The sequence below is a fragment of the Manis pentadactyla genome, chromosome 5 (assembly GCF_030020395.1).
Source record: "Manis pentadactyla isolate mManPen7 chromosome 5, mManPen7.hap1, whole genome shotgun sequence".
Classification (NCBI taxonomy): Eukaryota; Metazoa; Chordata; class Mammalia; order Pholidota; family Manidae; genus Manis; species Manis pentadactyla.
The window spans coordinates 66220457-66240452 of record NC_080023.1 but is presented as its reverse complement, the minus strand read 5'-3'; the positions used below and the strand labels follow the sequence as shown (position 1 = coordinate 66240452).

Here is a 19996-nt window from a genome sequence, read left to right as displayed (position 1 = left end):
ATACAGAATATGACACCTAATTTATAAAGAATGGAGGAGGAAGAAAAAGGAGGGGAAAAAAACAACCTTTAGATTGTGTTTGTTATAGCATACTAAGTGAGTTAAGTTAGACTATTAAATACTAAGGAAGTTACCCTTGAACCTTTGGTAACCACAAATCCAAAGCCTACAATGTCAATAAGTACATACCTACTAATAATCACCCTAAATGTAAATGGTCTAAATGCACTAATCAAAAGACATAGAGTCACTGAATGGATAAAAAAATAAGATCTGTCTATATGCTGCCTGCAAGAGACTCATTTCAAACCCAAAGCTACACAGAGACTAAAAGTGAAAGGGATGGAAAAAGATATTTCATGCAAACAATAGGGAGGAAAAAGCAGTTGTTGCAGTACTTATATCAGAGGAAACAGACTTCAAAACAAAGAAACAAGAGACAAGAAGGACATTACATAATGATAAAGGGGTCAGTCCAACAAGAGGATATAACCATTATAAATATCTATACCCTCAACATAGGAGCACCAACATATGCGAAACAAACACTAACAGAATTGAAGGGGGAATATAATGAAATGCATTCATTTTAGGAGAATTCAACACTCCGCTCACTCCAAAGGACAGATCAACAAGACAGAAAATAATTAAGGAGAGACAGAGGCACTGAACAACACATTAGAACAGATGGAGCTAACAAACATCTACAGAACCCTACACCCAAAAGCAGCAGGAGACACATTCTTCTCAAGTGCACATAGAACATTTTCCAGATTAGATCACATACTAGGCCACAAAAAGAGCCTTAGTAAATTAAAAAAGATTGAAATTGTACCAACTAGCTTCTCAGACCACAAAGGTATGAAACTAGAAATAAATTATGAAAAGAAAATGAAAAAGCCCACAAATATTTGGAGACTTCACAACATGCTCCTAAATAGCCAATACATCAATGACCAAATAAATACAGAGATCAAGCAATATATGGAGACAAAAGACAGCAATAATTCAACACCACAAAATCTGTGGGATGCAGCGAAGGCCATGATAGAGGGAATTATATTGCAATTCAGGCCTATCTCAGAAGAGAAGAACAATCCCATATGAATAGACTAAACTCACAATTTAAAAAACCAGAAAAAGAAAAACAAATGAGGTCCAAAGTCAGTAGAAGGAGGGACATAATAAAGAACTAGAACAGAAATAAATAAAATTGAGATGAAGAAAACAATAGAATCAGTGAAAGCAGGAGCTGGTTCTTTGAGAAAATTAACAGAACAGATAAATACCTAGCCAGACTTATCAAGAAAAAAAGAGAGTCTACACACATAAACAGAATCAGACATGAGAAAGGAAAAATCACTATGGACATGTCAGAAATACAAAGAATTATTAGAGAATTCTATGACAAATTATATGCTTAAAAACTGGATAACCTAAAAGAAGTGGATAACTTTCTTGAAAAATAAAACCTTCCAACGCTGACTCAGGAAGAAACAGAAAATCTGAACAGATCAATTGTTAGCAATGAAATTGAATCAGTAATCAAAAAACTACTTAAGAACAAACTCCCGAAGATGGCTTCACTGCTGAATTTTATCAAACATTTACTGCAGACATAATACCCATCCTACTTAAAGTTTTCCAAAAAGTAGAAGAGGAGGGAATATTTTCAAAATCACTCTATGAGGTCAGCATCTCTCTAATACCAAAACCAGGCAAAGACAACACACAAAAAAAGAAAATTACAGAGCAATATCCCTGATAAACACAGATGCAAAAATAGTCAACAAAATATTAGCAAACCGAATTCAAACATACATCAAAAAGATCGTCCATCATGACCAAGCAAGATGTCATGATATTGTACATAGAAAACTCTAAAGAATCCACACCCAAACTATTAGAACTAATAACTGAATTTAGCCAAGTTGCAGGATACAAAATTAATACACAGAAATCTGTGGCATTCCTATACACTAATGATGAACCAACAGAAAGAGAAATCAGGAAAACAATTTCATTCACAATTGCATCCCAAAAACAAAATACCTAGGAATAAATGTAACCAGGAGGTGAAAGATCTATACTCTGAAAACTACAAGACACTCAGGGGAAAATTAAAGAAGACACCAATAAATGGAAATACATACGCTGCTCATGGACAGGAAGAATTAATATTGTAAAAAGGGCCATCCTGCCTAAAGCAATCTATAGATTCAATGCAATCACTATCAAAATACCAATTACATTCTTCAGTGAACTAGAACAAATAGTTCTAAAATTCATATGGAAACACAAAAGACCTTGAATAGCCAAAATACTCCTGAGAAGAATAAAGCTGGGGGTATTTTGCTCCCCAACTTCAATCTCTACTATAAAGCCACAAGAATCAAGACAATTTCATACTGGCACAAGAACAGACCTATAGATAATGGAACAGAATTGAGAGCCCAGATATAAACCCAAACATATATGGCCAATAAATATACAATATAGGAGCCATGGATATACAATGGAGTTATATTTCTCCTGCAATGGAGAAATGACAGTCTCTTCAACAAATGGTGTTGGCAAAACTGGACAGCCACATATAAGAGAATGAAATTGGATTATTGTCAAACCCCATACATACAAGTAAACTCAAAGTGGATCAAAGACCTGAATGTAACTCATGAAACCATAAAACTCTTAGAAGAAATCATAGGCAAAACTCTTTTGAATATCAACATGAGGGTCTTTTTCCTGAACACATCTCCTTGGGCAAGGGAAACAAAAGCAAAAATGAACAAGTGGGACTACATCAAGCTGAAAAGCTTCTGTACCACAAAGGATACCATCAGAGGAACAAAAAGGCACCTTACAGTATGGGAGAATATATTCATAAAGACTTATCAAATAAGGGGTTAACATCCCAAATATATAGAGTTCACATACCCCAACACCCAAAAATCAAGCACCCCAATTAAAAAACGGGCAGAGGATATGAAAAGACAATTCTCCAAAGAAGAAATTCTGATAGCCAACAGACACATGAAAAGATGCTCCACATCAGGCAAATAAGAATTAAAACTACAATGAGATATCACCTCATACCAGTTAGGATAGCCAACATCTAAAAGACAAGGAACAACAAACGCTAGTGAGGATGTGGAGAAAGGGGAACCCTCCTACACTGTTGGTGGGAATGTAAATTAGTTCAACCATTGTAGAAAGTAGTATGGAGGTTCCTCAAAAAACTAAAAATAGAAATACCATTTGACCCAGGAATTCCTCCCCTAGGAATTTACCTGAAAAAAACAAGATCCCTGATGCAAAAAGACGTATGCACCCCTAAGTTTACTGCAGCACTATTTACAATAGGCAAGATATGGAAGTGACCTAAATTTCCATTAGTAGATGAATGGATAAAGAAGATGTGGTACATATTCACAATGGACTATTATCCAGCCATAAGAAGTAAAGAAATTCTGCTATTTGCAAGAACATGGATAGAGCAAAAGGATATTATGCACAGTGAAATAAGCCAGGTGGAGAAAGATAAGTACCAAATGACTTCCCTCATTTGTGGAGTATAACAAAGAAGCAAAACTGAAGGAACAAAACAGCAGCCGACTCACAGACTCTAAGAAGGGACTAGCAGTTACCAAAGGGGAGGGGTATGGGAGGGCAGGTGGGGAGGGAGGGAGAAGAGGATTGAGGGGTATTGTTTATGGTGTGGGGGGTCGCAGGGAAGACAGTATAGCACAGAGAAGACAAACAGTGAATCTGTGGCATCTTACTACACTGATGGACAGTGACTGCAGTAGGGTATGGGGGGGACTTGATAATATGGATGAATGTAGTAACCACATTGTTTTTTCATGTGAAACTTTCATAAAAGTATATATCAATAATACATTAATAAAAAATATTAAGAATAAAAAAAAAATAGCAGTAGCCTCAGACTCCAAGAAAGAACTAGCAGTTACCACAGGGAAGGGATTATGGAGCATGGGTGGGGACAGTGGGAGAAGTGGATTAAGGCGCATTATGATTAGCACACAGAATGTAAGTGTGTCACAGGGAAGGGAGTATTGCATGGAAAAGACAAATAGTGACTCTAAAGCATCTTACTACATTGATGGACAGTGACTGCAATGGGGTCTGGCAGGGGACTTAATATTATGGGTGAATGTTGTAACCACAGTGTTGCTCATATGAAACTTCATAAGATTGTATTATCAATGATACCTTAAAAAAAAAAAAGAAACCCCATAGCTATTAGCGGTAATTCTCCATTCATATATCCTTGCAGAGCTTGGCAACCACAAATCTATCTCCTGTCTCTATGGATTTACCTATTCTGGACATTTTATATATATGGAACTATACAATATGTAGTCTTTTTTCTGGCTTTTTTCACTTAGCCTAATGTTCTCAATGTTTATCTATGTTGTAGTATTTAACAGTACTTCAGTCCTTTTAATGGCTGAATAATATTCTACTATATGGATACAGTAAATTTTTTAATTCATTTATCAGTTGAGGTACCTTTGGGTTGTTTCCACATTATGGCTATTAACATTGGTGAATGAGTTTTTAGGTGGACCTATGTTTTCAATTCCCTTGTGTGGATAAAATGAGAGTTCCTGTGGCCAGGATTCTCACCTGGCCCTGGTTGACTAGCTCACTGCACACCTGTGGGCAATGCATTGCTGTTGACTTGATATAAAGAGCTCCACCCAGTGCTCTGGGCACAACATGGTGGCAGGGCTGCAAGGCTGCAGGAGAGCAGGGCAGAGGCTGGAGTGGTGGCAGCACCGAGGACAGAGGCCCAGAGGATGGCTGTGCAGGATGACTGTGCAGAGAAGCCCAGAGGACGGCTGTGTCAGACAACTGTGCAGTGAGGCCCAGAGGATGGCTGTGTGGGAATGCTGTGCAGGCAGAGAGGCCCAGAGGATGGCTGGGCAGACAGAGGGGCCCAGAGGATGGCTGTGCGGGCAGAGGGGCCCAGAGGCAGAGACCAGCTTGCTGCATGCAGACTCTGAGTGAACGGGATTTTAGTGACTGACCTGCCACCTGGAAATAAAGTTGGGTATAACCCTTTCACCCCATGAACATTTTGCTGTCAATTTATTTGGTCACATTGAATCCATAGCGATCCTGCCCAGGGTTGAAACCCATTGGCAAGATACCTTGTATATATACCAAGGAACAGCACTGCTGGATCATATGGTAACTCTTTATTTAACTTTTTCAAGAACTGCCAAAGTGTCTTCTATGTTCTATGTCCACCAGCAGTGTACTTCACTTACCTAGCTCTCAAATTACTTGAGGGTGGGAACTCCATCATATGTTCTATCATATCCCCAGCACCTAGCAGAGTGCCTAACACAGTATGGTTGTCTAGGAGTATTTGTGAAGTGAATGACTGAATAAAAAGCCCCAATTACTTTTTTTTTTTACCTTATGCCATCTTCTGTCAGAACACTTATCAAAATACCTCCTTCCAATATCTTTAACTTTCATCTCTCCTGACTCTTCCCCCTATGAAAGTGATACACTCTTAATTGACAGCACTTCCTAAAATGGGTACATTATGATTTCTATACCAGAGGTTTGTGATCTACTTGGAGCTGTTCATCTGAACAGTAGAGAAGTTAATGTAAGATAATCAGATAGTAGAATCAAGTGTTTCCAAGCTGGTACCAACTTGTAAGCTGCATAATCTAATGTTCAAGCATATTTTCAAAGTGATCTTCTAGCAAACATAGTCACAGGACATACTGGCTCTGAGTCACTATCTGCTGACCCTAATGCCAATAACATGATAATGGACCTGGTTGGTAAGGAAGCAAACTGACTCCCTCATGGGCAAAAAGCAACATATGGGACCCATCACATTACAAAGGCAGTCAAAGAATATCTGCAGATGAAAGAGCCTTCCATTTCTAGCAGCTCTGGGTGGGCATTAGTCTCCCATGACTGGCACTTAAGTAGCATGATGACTTCCAGCTTTGCCAGTTAAAGAGGCTATTGCCACAGTAAATATGCACTTTGATCCTAAATACATAATGGGCATGCACATAGACAGACGTTACTCTTTAAACATGACCAACTCCCCTTGATATGAAACAGGCTACATCTCTAATAAAATATGAGCAGACATTAATTCCTTATAAAATCTCACAAAAATGTTTCCACTTCTGCTCCTGAGTCATAAACATTTATTGATACACACAGAAAGAGAAGACTTCACCGATATTTTACATAAGGCATATGTGAGGAAGTTGGGGTTCCTATGGCCAGGATCCTCACTGAACTTAAACCACCTCACGATGTAACTGGCCTGTTGCTAGGCTACTGCTTCCACACCTTTAGGCAATAAGCAATTATTCTGCTATATAGAGAGCTCGGCCCAGTGCTCTGGGCAGAGGCAGAGACACTACTGCTCCACCTAACACTGGAAGAACAAGCCGAGTAATAAACCCTTTCACCCCAAAAATGTTTTGCTATCAATTTCTTTGGTCACATTGAATACATAGCGAACTTGCCCGGGGCTGAAACCCATTGGCAAGACAATCAGTGAAAGTCAACAGGGTTCGTTGTTGACCAAGGAAAAAGACAGGCTGCCCTTATGGAAGGGGTGCTTCAGCGGCCTGCCCCTGTGAATGGGAGACAGTGAATCGTCCCCCAGTGGGTATGTGGTCTGAGGTGGCTTGCCTCCTAGAGGACTGGGCCCCACCCAGGACTGGAGGCAAGTGGAGGTGGCACCTGAGGCAGTAGCGGAGGCCCTTGGTATAGTAAACAGATCCTTTGAGAAGCAGAGTGAGGGAGTGGGGACTGCGGGTTGGCTGCTTCTCACAGTATTAAAAAGGTTTACAGAGGAGACCCAAGAAATGGCAGCACAAGAACACGAGCTGCAAACTTCTGTGGATTCCCTTAGGAGGGAAATGGCATTGATGCGAGAGGAGGTGGCACGAGAGCGCCAGCAGCAAGGTGCCATGGGAGATGAGATGGCAGCACTGCCAGATGTTCTGAAGGAGGAAGAGGCCATCAAGGAAAAAGATGAACTCCTGAGGGAAGCACAGGCAGAGGTGGCATGAGAACGTCAGTTGCAAAGCATTGAGGTGAAGGTAAAAGACCTTCTGAAGACTGAGGTAGCACTGCTGCGAGGCAGCAGAAAAGGTAAAGATTGTAGCAGAGGAGGCACTTGGGGGAGGGGAGAGAAAGGCGCCATCAGTCCCGGAAATGGAGGAGCTGGGGAAGGATGAAGGGGTGGTGCCAGAGGCACTGGCACCTCCTGTATTGAAAGCACGCCCAGTGGTTGTAAAGAAAAGACTTCTGTGGATTCCCTGAAGAAAGAGATGGGACCCAGCAGCTGAAAGTTCCCCAAGGAGAGGAGCAGCACCCTCTCCAGGTCGTGGAGCACTCTATGGTCTTCCCCTATAGTTGTCTGCACTGACAGTTGGGCTGTCTATCGGGGCTTGACCCTGTGGCTACCAACCTGGCACCATGCCAACTGGCTGGTTGGTCACCAATCCCTTTGGGGGCAAGAATTGTGGCAAAACTTATGGGCCTGTGGTCAGACTAAAATAATTACAGTATACCATGTGACAGGTCATTTGCCACTGGCAGACCCAGGAAATGATGAAGCAGATAAATTGGCCCAGATACGTTGGTTAGAAGGAAAGCCTGCCTCTGATGTAGCCCAATGGCTACATCAGTGTTTGTTCCATGTAGGGCAAAAGACAATGTGGGCTGTAGCCCCTTGGTGGGGCTTGCCTTTGACCTTCAAAGAAGTTAGTAGAGCCTGGCAGGAGTGTGTCGTGTGCTCCAAAAAGGACTTACACCAAGTTCCACAGCAACATAGGACAATAGCTAAGGGGCCTATACCACTCGTCAGGTGGCAGATAGACTATACTGAGCCTCTACCTGTGTCAGAAGGATATCAGTATGCGGTAACTTGTGTGGACACAGCTATTGGACTTCTGGTTGCTTTTCCTACCCGTTGTGCAGACCAGCAGGTGACCAAAAGAGGCCTGGAGTGTCTCTTTGCCGCCTATGGCCGACCACAGGTAATTGAGAGTGATCAGGGCACCCATTTTACTGGACATACACTGCAAGAATGAATGCAACAGCTGGCAATCAAGTGGAAGTTTCATGTGCCATACAATCCTACCGCAGCAGGCATGATAGAGAGGTACAATGGCTTGTTAAAATCCAGACTAAAGTCAGATACCAATAGTCTGCGGGGATGGTCAGTCCGCTTATGGACCATGCTATGGCATTTGAATGAGGGATGCCGAAAGGGAGCTCTGAGCCCTGTAGACATGTTAACACATATGGCTGCCTCTCCTATACAACTGCAAGTACAAACCAAGGAAGAATCGCTGAAGCCAAGGTTTGGCCACTAGAATGATATCTTGCTGCCAGCACCAATTGCACTGAACCCCAGAGACTCTAATGAGTGGACGTGGCCTTAGACCTTTTGGCACATGGACCAACGATGGCTGGCTCTCCTGTCACCTTGGGGACAAGGCCTGCAAGCTGACCTCCTGTGTATTCCTGGAATAACAGCAGAGTGGCCACCAAAGGTCACAGTAGTATATCCTGAACAGCCAGAAGGTCAGAGCATCTTACAGAGGAGTTTTATCATTATGGCCAGGGCATGCACCTCCAGTAGCACTATATATAGACCCTTCAGTTTACCCCCTAGGGGAAAGGAGTAAAAGTATGGTATACTAGACCTGGAAGGGACCCCCTTCCTGCTACAGTCCTATCACAGGACCACTCTCTTGCATGCATCCTACCTGATGGACAAGATTTGTCTATGTTGGTGGCATTAAAACATGTGTCTTATCACCCCTAAAGTCTTTGTGGATTGGGAACTTCCTCTGGCTTGAGGATTATCATAATTTTTGTTACCTGTACCAAAATCTTGCCATATATTAATTTTTATTATCTCTTAAGTTTTTGTTATCCTCTGTTGCTATTGTGGAATCTGGTTACAGTGCTCCAGCTTTCTCACACAGGCACCACTGTGGAAGATTGAAAGCATGTAGATTGTGAGGTGAGAATCCTGGAGGGGTTGAGTGTGGGGAAGTTGGTTCCTATGCCAGGATTCTCACTGAACTTAAACCACCTGATGATGTAACTGGCCTGTTGCTAGGCTACCACTTCCACACCTTTAGGCAATAAGCTATTATTGTGCTATATAGAGAGCTTGGCCCCATGCTCTGGGCGGAGGCAGAAACACTAGTGCTCCACCTACTGCTGGGAAAATAAGCCGAGTAATAAACCCTTTCACCCCAAAGAACATTTTGCTGTCAATTTCTTTGGTCACATTGAATCCACAGTGAACTTGCCCAGGGCTAAAACCCATTGGCAAGACAGCATATCACATCATAGACATATACTTTTGCATCATTTCAATATTTTAAGAATGGAAATATCTTGCCTGCAGGTTTCAGTCCCAAACAAGTTCACTATGGATTCAGTAAGACTGAGAAATGACAATGGACTCATCTTGGGGTAAAAGGGTTTATACCCAGCTTTGTTTTCTCAGTAGGTCAAGCACTAGAATCATGTCTGTATCCAGCAGTCTTCAGGTCTGTAATCCACCTCCACTCTGCCTCCACCCAGAACACTGGGCAGAGCTCTTTATATAGTGACTCAGTCAATAATAGTTTAATATTTCTCTTTACATAGTGACTTAGTCAATAATAGTTTAATATTTCCTATGGATGTGGAAGCATTAGCCTAGCAGTAGGCCAATTACATCATCAAGTAGTTCAAGGTCAGGTGAGGGTCCTGGCCAGAGGAACTTCCATTTTTCCCACAATAAATCAGGTGTAACTGTGTTGAACAAACTATTGAAGTTTTATATAAATTACCTGTTGTCAGCAAAATGGCCCTCCTAAGGATGCCCATGCCCTAATCCTCAGAACCTGTGAATATGTTACATTACATGACAAATGTGACTTTGCAGATGTAATGAAGGTTAGAGACTTTCCTGGATTACCTAGGTAGATTCAGTTGATTACATGAGCCATTAAAGGAGAAATCTTTCCCTGGCTAAGTCAGGAAAAACGCTAAAGAAGGGGAGGTTAAAGATATTTGAAGGATGAGAGGATTTTGACCCACTCTTGCTAGAGGGGGACCAGAAGGAATGTGAGCTGTCTGTACAGAAGCAAAGACCAGCCACCAAAATGACAGCTGACAAGGAAATGGGGACCTCAGTCCTACAATCACAAGGAACTGAATTTGACCAGGAACCTGAAAGAATGTGAAAGCAGATACACCTTCAGAGCCTCCAGACAAGAACTCAATCCAGCCAATGCCAGGAGTTCAACCTTGTGATGTACTGAGCAGAGACTGAGAGAGCTGTGCCACTGTACCCAACTTCTGACCTACAGAACTATGAATAAGTACATTTATATTGTTTCAAGCCAGTCAGTTTGCAGTTATGTGTTATGACAACAATAGAAAAAGCAATATATTACCAAATGTCAGTATATTAAATTCCAATATTCTATGGTTCTGAAACACAATAATCACTAAAATGATCAATTAAAATTGCACATTCCCAGAACCAATTCACATTTTACTTCCAAATGCTATAATAAAGACATGGGACAGTTCTACTCATAATTACTGGTATTTTTTTTAATGTCATCTAAGAATTTCTAAGTATTTATCCTCTCCAACATTTACAATTTTAGCATTCATTTTTAAAAAGTGAATAGATAATTACTTTGTCAAGACTTTTTAAATCATCTTATCAATTGGACAGAGATCACTTTAGGTGAACATTGTTTTCCTAATACATTTCATGTTTTTTATTAAATCTGTATTTTATATAACCATATATTAGTCATATTAACAAAAGCCAGTGATCATTAATAGAATTGAATGAGTCAGTGCCAACAAAAATGTAGAAATATAAATGTTGCCTAAGACTTACAGGCCTCAAAAGTACAAAGAATTCTGAGGCAAAAGTCACTCATATTTTTCACATAGAAGTACACAAAGCTAATAGTATTGAGTTACTTTTTAAGAGGACTTTATTGATAGGATAACTATATTTTATTACTTATATTTCTTAAATTAGTACCTCAGAGTTACATGTGACTTTCTTGCAAGAATATCATAGTTCCTCCAGTTGCTGATCTGCAGAACACACTTAGGATGTTCCAAGTTCTACCTCCTCCAGACAGTGTTTCTAACAACAATGCCAACAAAACCAGACTTTTCCAGAGACTCTACAATATAAAAATCTAGATTTGGCATATACTTACTTTTTCTGAGTTTTTTCAGCCAGCCTTGCAATTTCTATAGTTGCTTTCCTTGCTTCGAAATCTTCCCTTTTCACTACCTCTCCAGTCCCTCGGTAGCCTAGCTCCACCAGCTGGCGTGCCAGACCTTCATCCTAAAGAGAAAATCAATTGTTAGATTCGTAGATGAATGATACATCTTATTTTATCCAATCTATACTGAAATTTGTTTGAAATGAAAAATCAAATTTATTATTTAAAAATGAAACAAGATCTACTAGATATGAAAAATTAGAATCCTAACAATACTGTTATAAACATCTGATTTATTATCCCTTTACCTTCATGCAAGATGAAAAAAAGAAAAGAAATAACTCAATCACTAAAATTTCTCTAAGAAATTGGAGAACAAAAGTTTGTTGTGTTTTAATTAATTTATGAGAACAGCTGTAGATAATTAATAGAGTATCTTTAAAACAATAAAACTAGAAACAATAGTACTCATACAAAAAAAGACTTTTTAAATACCAATTGCACAAAAAGAGAACTGGATTGCTTTCACAAAGTTAGGCATTTCAGAGACTTCCTGGAAGTCAATTAACTGATGACACAGAGCAATGTAGCTTCAAATACAAAATAAAGAGCAGATGAATTTCCTATTTAACTAGAAAGATATTGTTTCCATATAATGGTGGTACTAAAAATCCAGAACAGTAGAAATCCAAGAAGATGACTACAAAAAGCTTCAAATTAAAAAAAAAAAATTTCCATAATCCTTCAGACCTTTTATATTTCAATTACTTTAAGAATCGTCTCACACTTTTATCACTTGCCTAGCATATTCAAAAAGAAATACTGTCTCCCCATAATTTGAAGAGTTGTCATTTTATATGAAGTTACCAATATAAAGACTAAAGTAAAACATAAAAATACATACATATTAATGACAATCCTTACATTAAATATCATCTTAAACATGAAATATCTTAAATATAAGTGAAAACAGTATAAATTTTATAACATTAATAACTTTAAGTGTTTCTTAATGCATCACTGTTGAATGCAAGAATTGTCTAAAAGTATTAAAGAAAACTTATGACACCTGGTTAATAATCTATAACCCATAGTGGCTATTTTTAAGTTCCAACTATCAGAACAAAACCAAAAAATTTAGATACTATCAACTTAGAAAACTTGCTACTTTGTGACACATGAAAAGCTAATGCTGAACTCTGTGTAGCAATGTGAATACATTTGCCAAGCGAATACAATGCGAAGTAGCAGACCACAGGGAAGGGATGTTTGTCTTCTTTGTGACTAACGTTCCCCTGCTTTTACTCTGCTTCTCCCTAGTCGCTGCAGTGTGAACCACGAAACTGAGCAAATACCTCCACCTAGTGGAATTAATATTTAATAGAAAAAGCAATACAGATTTTGGGTTTGAGTTACAAAAGTGAGATGATTTGAGTAGAAATTTTCATAAATAGGTCACTAAAAGTGAGCTTACTGGAAGCACTCTCCCCTAAGCTTTGTGAGACTGGGATTCTTCTATAAGAATATAAACTGCTTGCAGTCAACAGAGTATTTTGTACAAAAACAGGACTTAAAAAGTTGCTTATTAATTTTGTATATGTGTTGAATTATGTATTCCTGTGTGCCTTACCTGAGCCACACAAAATCATTTGGATAGTTCTGCACTCATATATACTAGTATATATTGTAAGAAATGACAAAAACCTACTGAGAAAACAGAAAATTGAAATTGGTTGTGTCACCAACCATTACCATGTTCTAACTGGTGGAATCAAGAGTCCTCTCTCTATTTTGCACGGTCATTATCTTTAAATAAGTTATCTTTAAAGAAACTAAAAAATAAAATATTTTTATTTAATCACATACTTAGCATTTCTGATGTTTTCATTCTTTTGTGCAGCTCCAAGAAAATATATGGCCTTCCCTCTACCTAAAACACTAACATTTCTTGCAGGGTAGATCTGCTAACAACAAATTATCTTGGTTTTGTTTGACTGAAAAGAAACCATTCACCTTAATTTTTGAAAGACGTTTTTGCTTTATTAGTATTTCAGGTTGACTTTTTATCTTACAGCGTCTTAAAGATGTCATAGCATACTATCCCATCACTCAGACCTAATGAGAGGTGTTCAGTCTCTCCTGTCCTTGTTTTATTATACATAATGTGCCCTTTATAGATTTCTTAAAATTTTCTCTTTTTCACTGGTTTTCAGCAATTTTAAGATATTCCTTGGAGATGTCTCTGTTTATCTTACTTGGAATACATTGTACTCCTCAAATATATTCTGTTCCCTACTTTCCTCTGATCCTTCTGGGATCCACTTAGATTTTTTTTCTTGAGAGGCATATATAATTTTTATTAAACTCTAGTGGTTTTGATTGTAACAGTTCATCTTAGCAAAAGCAAGTTATTAGCCTTGATAGTCGAAGTATAGAAATAAAGCAGTAGTCTTTTATTAATTGGTATTGCTTTTCTCATGGAACATGAGTCATAAACTTCTGGATGCTAGCACTTGGGGACTTCGGGGGTTTTAGTTATACGGAGACATTATGCCAAACAGAACCCAAAGATGACTCACCCCTAAAGAGAAGGCTTCTTTACTATATGTGAACTGTAAAAGAAGTGGCAAAGGTAGACGCCACCCAGGTAGGCAGCAAATGTCTGTGAGGGCTGCATCCTGAAGAGATGGCTGGCTCTTATCCCGCGACAAATTTTAAAAACCTCTCAGCTGCTGGGAGACACACTGGGCCCGGAGGACGTGCAGTGGAACAGAACCTTCAGGTTACGGCAGCCTGAGGCTTTGGAAGATGTTGGATTGGGTCACCAGGATTCCCTGCCCCATGCCCGCGACGTTGCCCAGGCCTCTACGAGCTCTTGGAAGGCTCTAGATTTTAGGCCGCACACGCGCAGTTCACTCCCGGGACTGGTTTCCGGCGGCACCGCCCTCATGCGCAGCCCCTGTTCCCCTCCAGGTGCCCGCTCGCCTCCTGAGAAGCGTCTCCTAGGCGGAGTTTCCCTGGGCGGGGCGGGGGCGAGGCCACGAGGGCTCGGTTTTGCGTGTCAGGTGGCGTGAACCAGGCTCCTTAAAGATGAGTCTTGGACAAGGAGCAGCCCGCTTCCAGGGCATCCGGCTGTTTCTTGTATGAAGAAAAGAGGATACGCCACTGGACCATTTGACGTTGCCCGCAGGCTACTGCGGCTCGGTTGGTTGGTTTGTGTCTTTTATTGTGTTGTTTATTGCTGGAAAGCAGAGTTATTGTAGTTCAATCAACGTTTCTTTAATAAACTCACCACTTTAATAGGGTTGCAGTTAATTTTCTTGCATTTTCATGGTAGATAATCATATTGCCTCTAAATAATATTTTGATTCCTTCTTCCATATATTTATGACACTTTTTTCTCACTGTAGCATTGTTTTGGCCAGGCTACCAATGAAAAGAGTACCAGCAAGCATTTTTATCATGTTTCCGATATGAATGCTAAACTTCCAAATGTTTAACCACTGAATAAGTTTGCCACAAGCGTTTACTAAATACTCCATCAAATTCCAGTATGAGTTTAGAATTTTATGCTGTGCTTTTTCAGCATCTATGTAGATTAACTTTTTTTTTTTAATCTGTTAATGTCATGAGCTCATCTTTGCATTCCTATTCTAAATCACACTACCCTCTGATCTGTTATTTCTTAATATATTCCTGGATTCACTTTACATTTTTCATCCAACTCATAGGTAAAATTAGTCTAGCTATTTTTTGTGCTGTCCTTTTCTGAGTTGATGTCAGGGTTACAAAAGTCTTATAAGATGATTCAAGAAAATTATATACTTTTTATTAATTTTAATTATGCAAACCAGACATAAATGCATTCTTCTTGTGAAAAATTAAAACTTGGCTTATAGTAGTGAATTTGTACTCTTTAAAATTAACCTGGAATTTAGTTTCCCTTCCTTAGATAGTTACAGATTAGGTTAGACTACAATAGACATTTTCAGTTGATTTGGAAGATAGAAGGGAAGGAGCAGCCATTCGTTCTACATCGTGCAGGGTTTCTCCTTCAGCTTCTCCTGCTCGAGCCATGTGCATGTTTATTTTAGCTTTGTGACTAAAGGTGCCATCTTCTGCAGATCACCCCTATCATCAAAGTTAGAGTGGAGGAGGTGAAGGCATAATACAAGTTCTATTTTGTCCTTGAGAATTCTAGCTGATTCTTATAAGTCTGATTGCCCTTGCTTCCTCAACTTCCCCCTTCCTGGCTGTCTGTCCTAATGACTTTAGGCTCCAGCACCAGACTCCAAAAAAACAGCCTTTCATTGACTGTTTAAACAGTTCTCATGATTGTGTAAAGTCAAATCTCTATAAAAATTATATACATGTAACACACACATGTACATATACATATGTGTGTGTGCGTGTGTGTTTTCTGTTTCTCTGATTGAACCATGAATGATTCACGGCTACTAACAATGGTTGCAGAGGAATAGAAATTTAAGGATGAGTTCTCTGAATTGGTTCTGAGTTAGCTGGAATTGGTTCTCTGATTTTAATGAAGGTATTAAAAGCCCTATTTGCAGTGGTAAAATGTACACTGTAGTCTATGGGATGCAGAGACAAAAGTTCTTTATCACCTTTAGATACTTGTACTAGAAAAAAGTCTTTGAGTAACCAAGTGTTTGCTGCCAGGGAACATTTTAGTGGCAATAAGAAATCTAACGGGGTTGGTTGATGGAAGAAAGTATCCATTGCTAACCCGCAGCACAGTATGGAGAGAATTTGAAGGAAAAAATACCAATCTCTCCCCTCTCTTGGCTTCTAATTTCTTTTTGGTGCCTCTTATTGGCTGAACCCAGCTGGCCAGAGGGAAAGAGAGCCCAGTCGGAGCAGTCAACAAAGTCAGCCTGCTGGAACACAGAGCACAGGGTAGGTTGGGATAGGATAGACTGTAGATTTCAAGGGCCAAACAGAGAATATCTAATACAAACACAGAATTATATGTTCCAAGTAAAAATTTCTAAGACATTTAAGATATTACTACATTTTCTTCTAGGAATTACTACTGGGAATGTAAAATCTAAGATCAAGCTATCATTTATAGGTAAGTTGTTGACACTGAATCTTTTTTTAATTGTGGTAAAATATACATACTATTAACCATTTTAAGGCACAGTCTGGTGATATTAAGTGCATTCATATTGTTGTACAATCATGACCACTATCCATCACTAGTACTCTTAATCTTACAGAACTGAAACTCTGTACCAATTAAACAGTAACTCCACATTTCTCCCTGCATCCCCCCAAGATCCTAGCAACAATATTGTGGTTTTGATTTGCATTTCCCTAATGATTAATGATGTTAAACATCTTTTTATGTGCTTATTGGCCTTTTGTATATGTTATTTGGAGAAATTGTTCTTTCTGTCTCTATGAATTTAACTACCCTAGGTACCTCATATAAGTGAAATTATACAATATGTGTCTTCTTATGACTGGCTTAATTCACTTATCATAATGATCTCAAGGTTCATCCATGTTGTAGTATGTGTTAGAATTTCCATCCTTTTAAAGGCTGAATAACATCTCATTGTATATATATGTACCACATTTTGTTTATACATTCATCCATCAATAGATACTTGGGTTGCTTCCACCTTTTGGCTATTGTGAATAATGCTGCTATGAACTTGGGTTTACAAATATCTGTTCAGATCTCTGCCTTCAATCCTTTTGGCTGTATACCCAGAAGCAGATTGATGGATCATACAGTAAATATATTAAATTTTTGAGGAGCTCCCATATTGTTTCCACAGTGGCTGCACCTTTTACATTCTCACCAGTGGTGTACAGTGTTCCAGTTTCTCTGTCTCCTCATCAACACTTGTTATTCTGTTTTTTTTTATATTTGCTATCCTATTGAGTGTGAAATAGTATGTTATTGTGGTTTTGATTTGCATTTCCCTAATGATTAATGATGTTAAACATCTTTTTATGTGCTTATTGGCCTTTTGTATATGTTATTTGGAGAAATGTCTATTCAAGTTCTTTGCCCAAATTTAATCAGATTGTTTGCTTTATGTTGTTGAGTAGTAGAAGTTCTTTATATATTCTCAATATCAACCCCATATCAGATATATAATTTGTAAATGTTTTCTCCCATTCTATGTGGGTTGCTCTTTCACTCTGTTGGTGTCTTTTGATGCAGAGAAGTGTCTAATGTTGATGTATCCAATTTGAATTATTTTGGATTATTTTTGAGTAAAATTTCATTTTATTCTGAGTTCTGGAATTCTACCACTATATGCATAGGTGTGTCTTTTTCATCCATTAGGTATTTGATGGGTACTAACAATCTTATGCATATCTCTCAGAAAGAGAATTTCTTTTTAAATTATTTAATTGATTTCTTTATCCCCTTCATTTTCTCTGTAATTTCTTCCTGAAATGTCTGTTAGATAGCATTGAGCCTCCTGGAATTATTCTTCCATATTTCATATAATTCTTATTTTCCTTATTTTTTTTATCCTCTGCATTCTGGGTAATTGCATCAATTTTAATTTCCAAATCATTAATTTTTCCTTTAAAAATGTCCATTCTATTAGCCCTTTTAACAATGTCATCAATTATGTTTTTAATTTCCAAGAATACTTTCTTGCTCCCTAATTACCCCTTTCTCATACTAGTCTATTATTTTGATTATAGACTTAGTACATACTAATATGTCTCTGAGGTAGAAAATTGAAATTTACTTAAAATTCTCTCTGGGTTTTGAAAGTTTTGTTTTCTTTGACATTAATTGTTCTTACTCATCTTGGGCTTTCTCTTTTGTGCTATTGTATTTCTTCAAACTTCTGTGGTACATATTTATGAATGGAGGACTGAATTGATTGGTATAGTCATTAGCATAGATTCCATCTATGATTGTACAGATCTGGTTCCCTAACTGGACTATGCTCTGAATAGGAGAACCATGGAAGTTACATGTAAAAGCAGAATATGGCAACTGTACATACTCCACTCAAGGATATGTGGGCATGAAGCAGAAAGGTTGGTATGTACCCCGATCTTCCCAACCTAATTGCCAAAATAAGAAGGGTTTGGCTTAATAAATGTAATTCTTTCCAGATTTTCTTTTCCTTTTCAGCATCCATTTTGGACTTCTCATACTACTTAGTTACTTCAAATTTAGTATGATTATCTGTCAGGCCCCTTTATCCCCTCCAGTACTCCTTGTTAGACATGTATTTCACTCAATATATTAGCTGCAAGGGAAACTGGTAAGTTGAATATCTACCTCTACCTTAGGAAGGTGTGGAACTCAGAATTGGGAAAATCCTCAAAACATAATGCTAATGGGTATTCAAAATCGCATATTCATTACATGGAGAAACAGGCACTACACAGGGGAGACTTATTAACATAGGAGTGAAAGAAGAGTCAGTGGGCAGAAATTAAGGGACTTTTAAAAGTTTCAAGATAGAAAACTGAAGAGGGTTCTGCCTGACTGCCTTTTCTCTGTTCACTTTGAGAGCTGAGGTCCACCAATTAAGAGTCAGAAGTCTAAAGAGAGTAAAGAAGGTTTAGAAAACAAGTTATGACCAAAAAGCAAGCAAGGGATATCAACAGGCAATTTGCAAAAGAACTGCAAATGGCCAGGAAACATACAAAAAGATGATCAATCTCACGAATAACCAATAAATTAAAACAGATTTTTTTCACATACGATATTGACAAAAAATAAAAGGATTGACAATCTCAAGTACTAATGATGGTCTGAGGGAAAGGGTGTCTCATACAATGCTGGTACAAAAGTAAATGGCTACTCTGGAGGGCACTTTGACCAAGTCTATTATGACACATCAGTTCTATTTTTTAATATATTTACACCGCACACAAGAAGGATGTATAAAAGATGCTCACTTCACTGTTTTCTGCAATACTGTGTACAGGACCAACTTAAGTGAACAATGGATTCAGTGCAGAACTTGTAACATTAAAAAGTCAGATTCAATACTAATTTTTTTTAAGTTACAGAAAGATACAGGTACAACCTTTTATTTAAAAACAGAAAAATAATTTACATAGTAAAAATATTCATATGTAATAAAAATATATATAATCTTTTGAAGACTACTCATATCTATGCAAGAAGAGGAAGGATATTGTCGCAAACTGTAGCTTTTGCTGCTGTGGCTCATTTCAGAATCACAAATACTCATCTCCAACCTCCACAATCCATTCTGGATTCCTCTCACTCTCAACTGACACCTCTGCTGGTTTTGGTAGCATATCTAGTGATGGGAACAAGACCCTCATTCCTGAGGGTTCTGAACACCTGGTCCACCATGCCCTTTTCAAGCCTTAGTTGCTGCTCTTGTGTATTTACCACCACAGTTGAGAGAGTACCAAGAGGCATCCAAGTGAATCACCAGAATCCCAGACATATTCCTTTATGATCTATTATGTGACATCCTTGACCTTTTCTGACAATCCAAGTTTATTATTCTTGCCAAGAGGGTTAGTTTTTCTTGCCCTCTTCTTGCCTCCTGAATAGTTGTAACTTGTAATTCAGTGGCACCTTCACTGAGTCACCTGATGGGAGTGTTCCCCCATTAGTACTAGGACAATTAACCCTGCAGACCCCACACTGAGGAAAGAATGCACAGATTCCCCAAATTGGTCATTGTGGATGATGGTAAAATGGTTCAGCC

At 38.7% G+C, this 19996-nt stretch overlaps 1 protein-coding gene across 3 annotated transcripts in view; it reads right to left on the bottom strand.

Annotated features, from left to right (window-relative positions):
* CFAP299 (cilia and flagella associated protein 299) overlaps positions 1–19996 on the bottom strand; it is a 601382-nt gene that overhangs the window by 572803 nt on the left and 8583 nt on the right. For all 3 annotated transcript variants that reach the window (XM_036906433.2, XM_036906432.2, XM_057502367.1), the window contains exon 2: positions 11283–11413. In XM_036906433.2, the coding sequence (XP_036762328.2) occupies positions 11283–11413 (131 nt within the window). The remainder of the gene's footprint in view (positions 1–11282; positions 11414–19996) is intronic.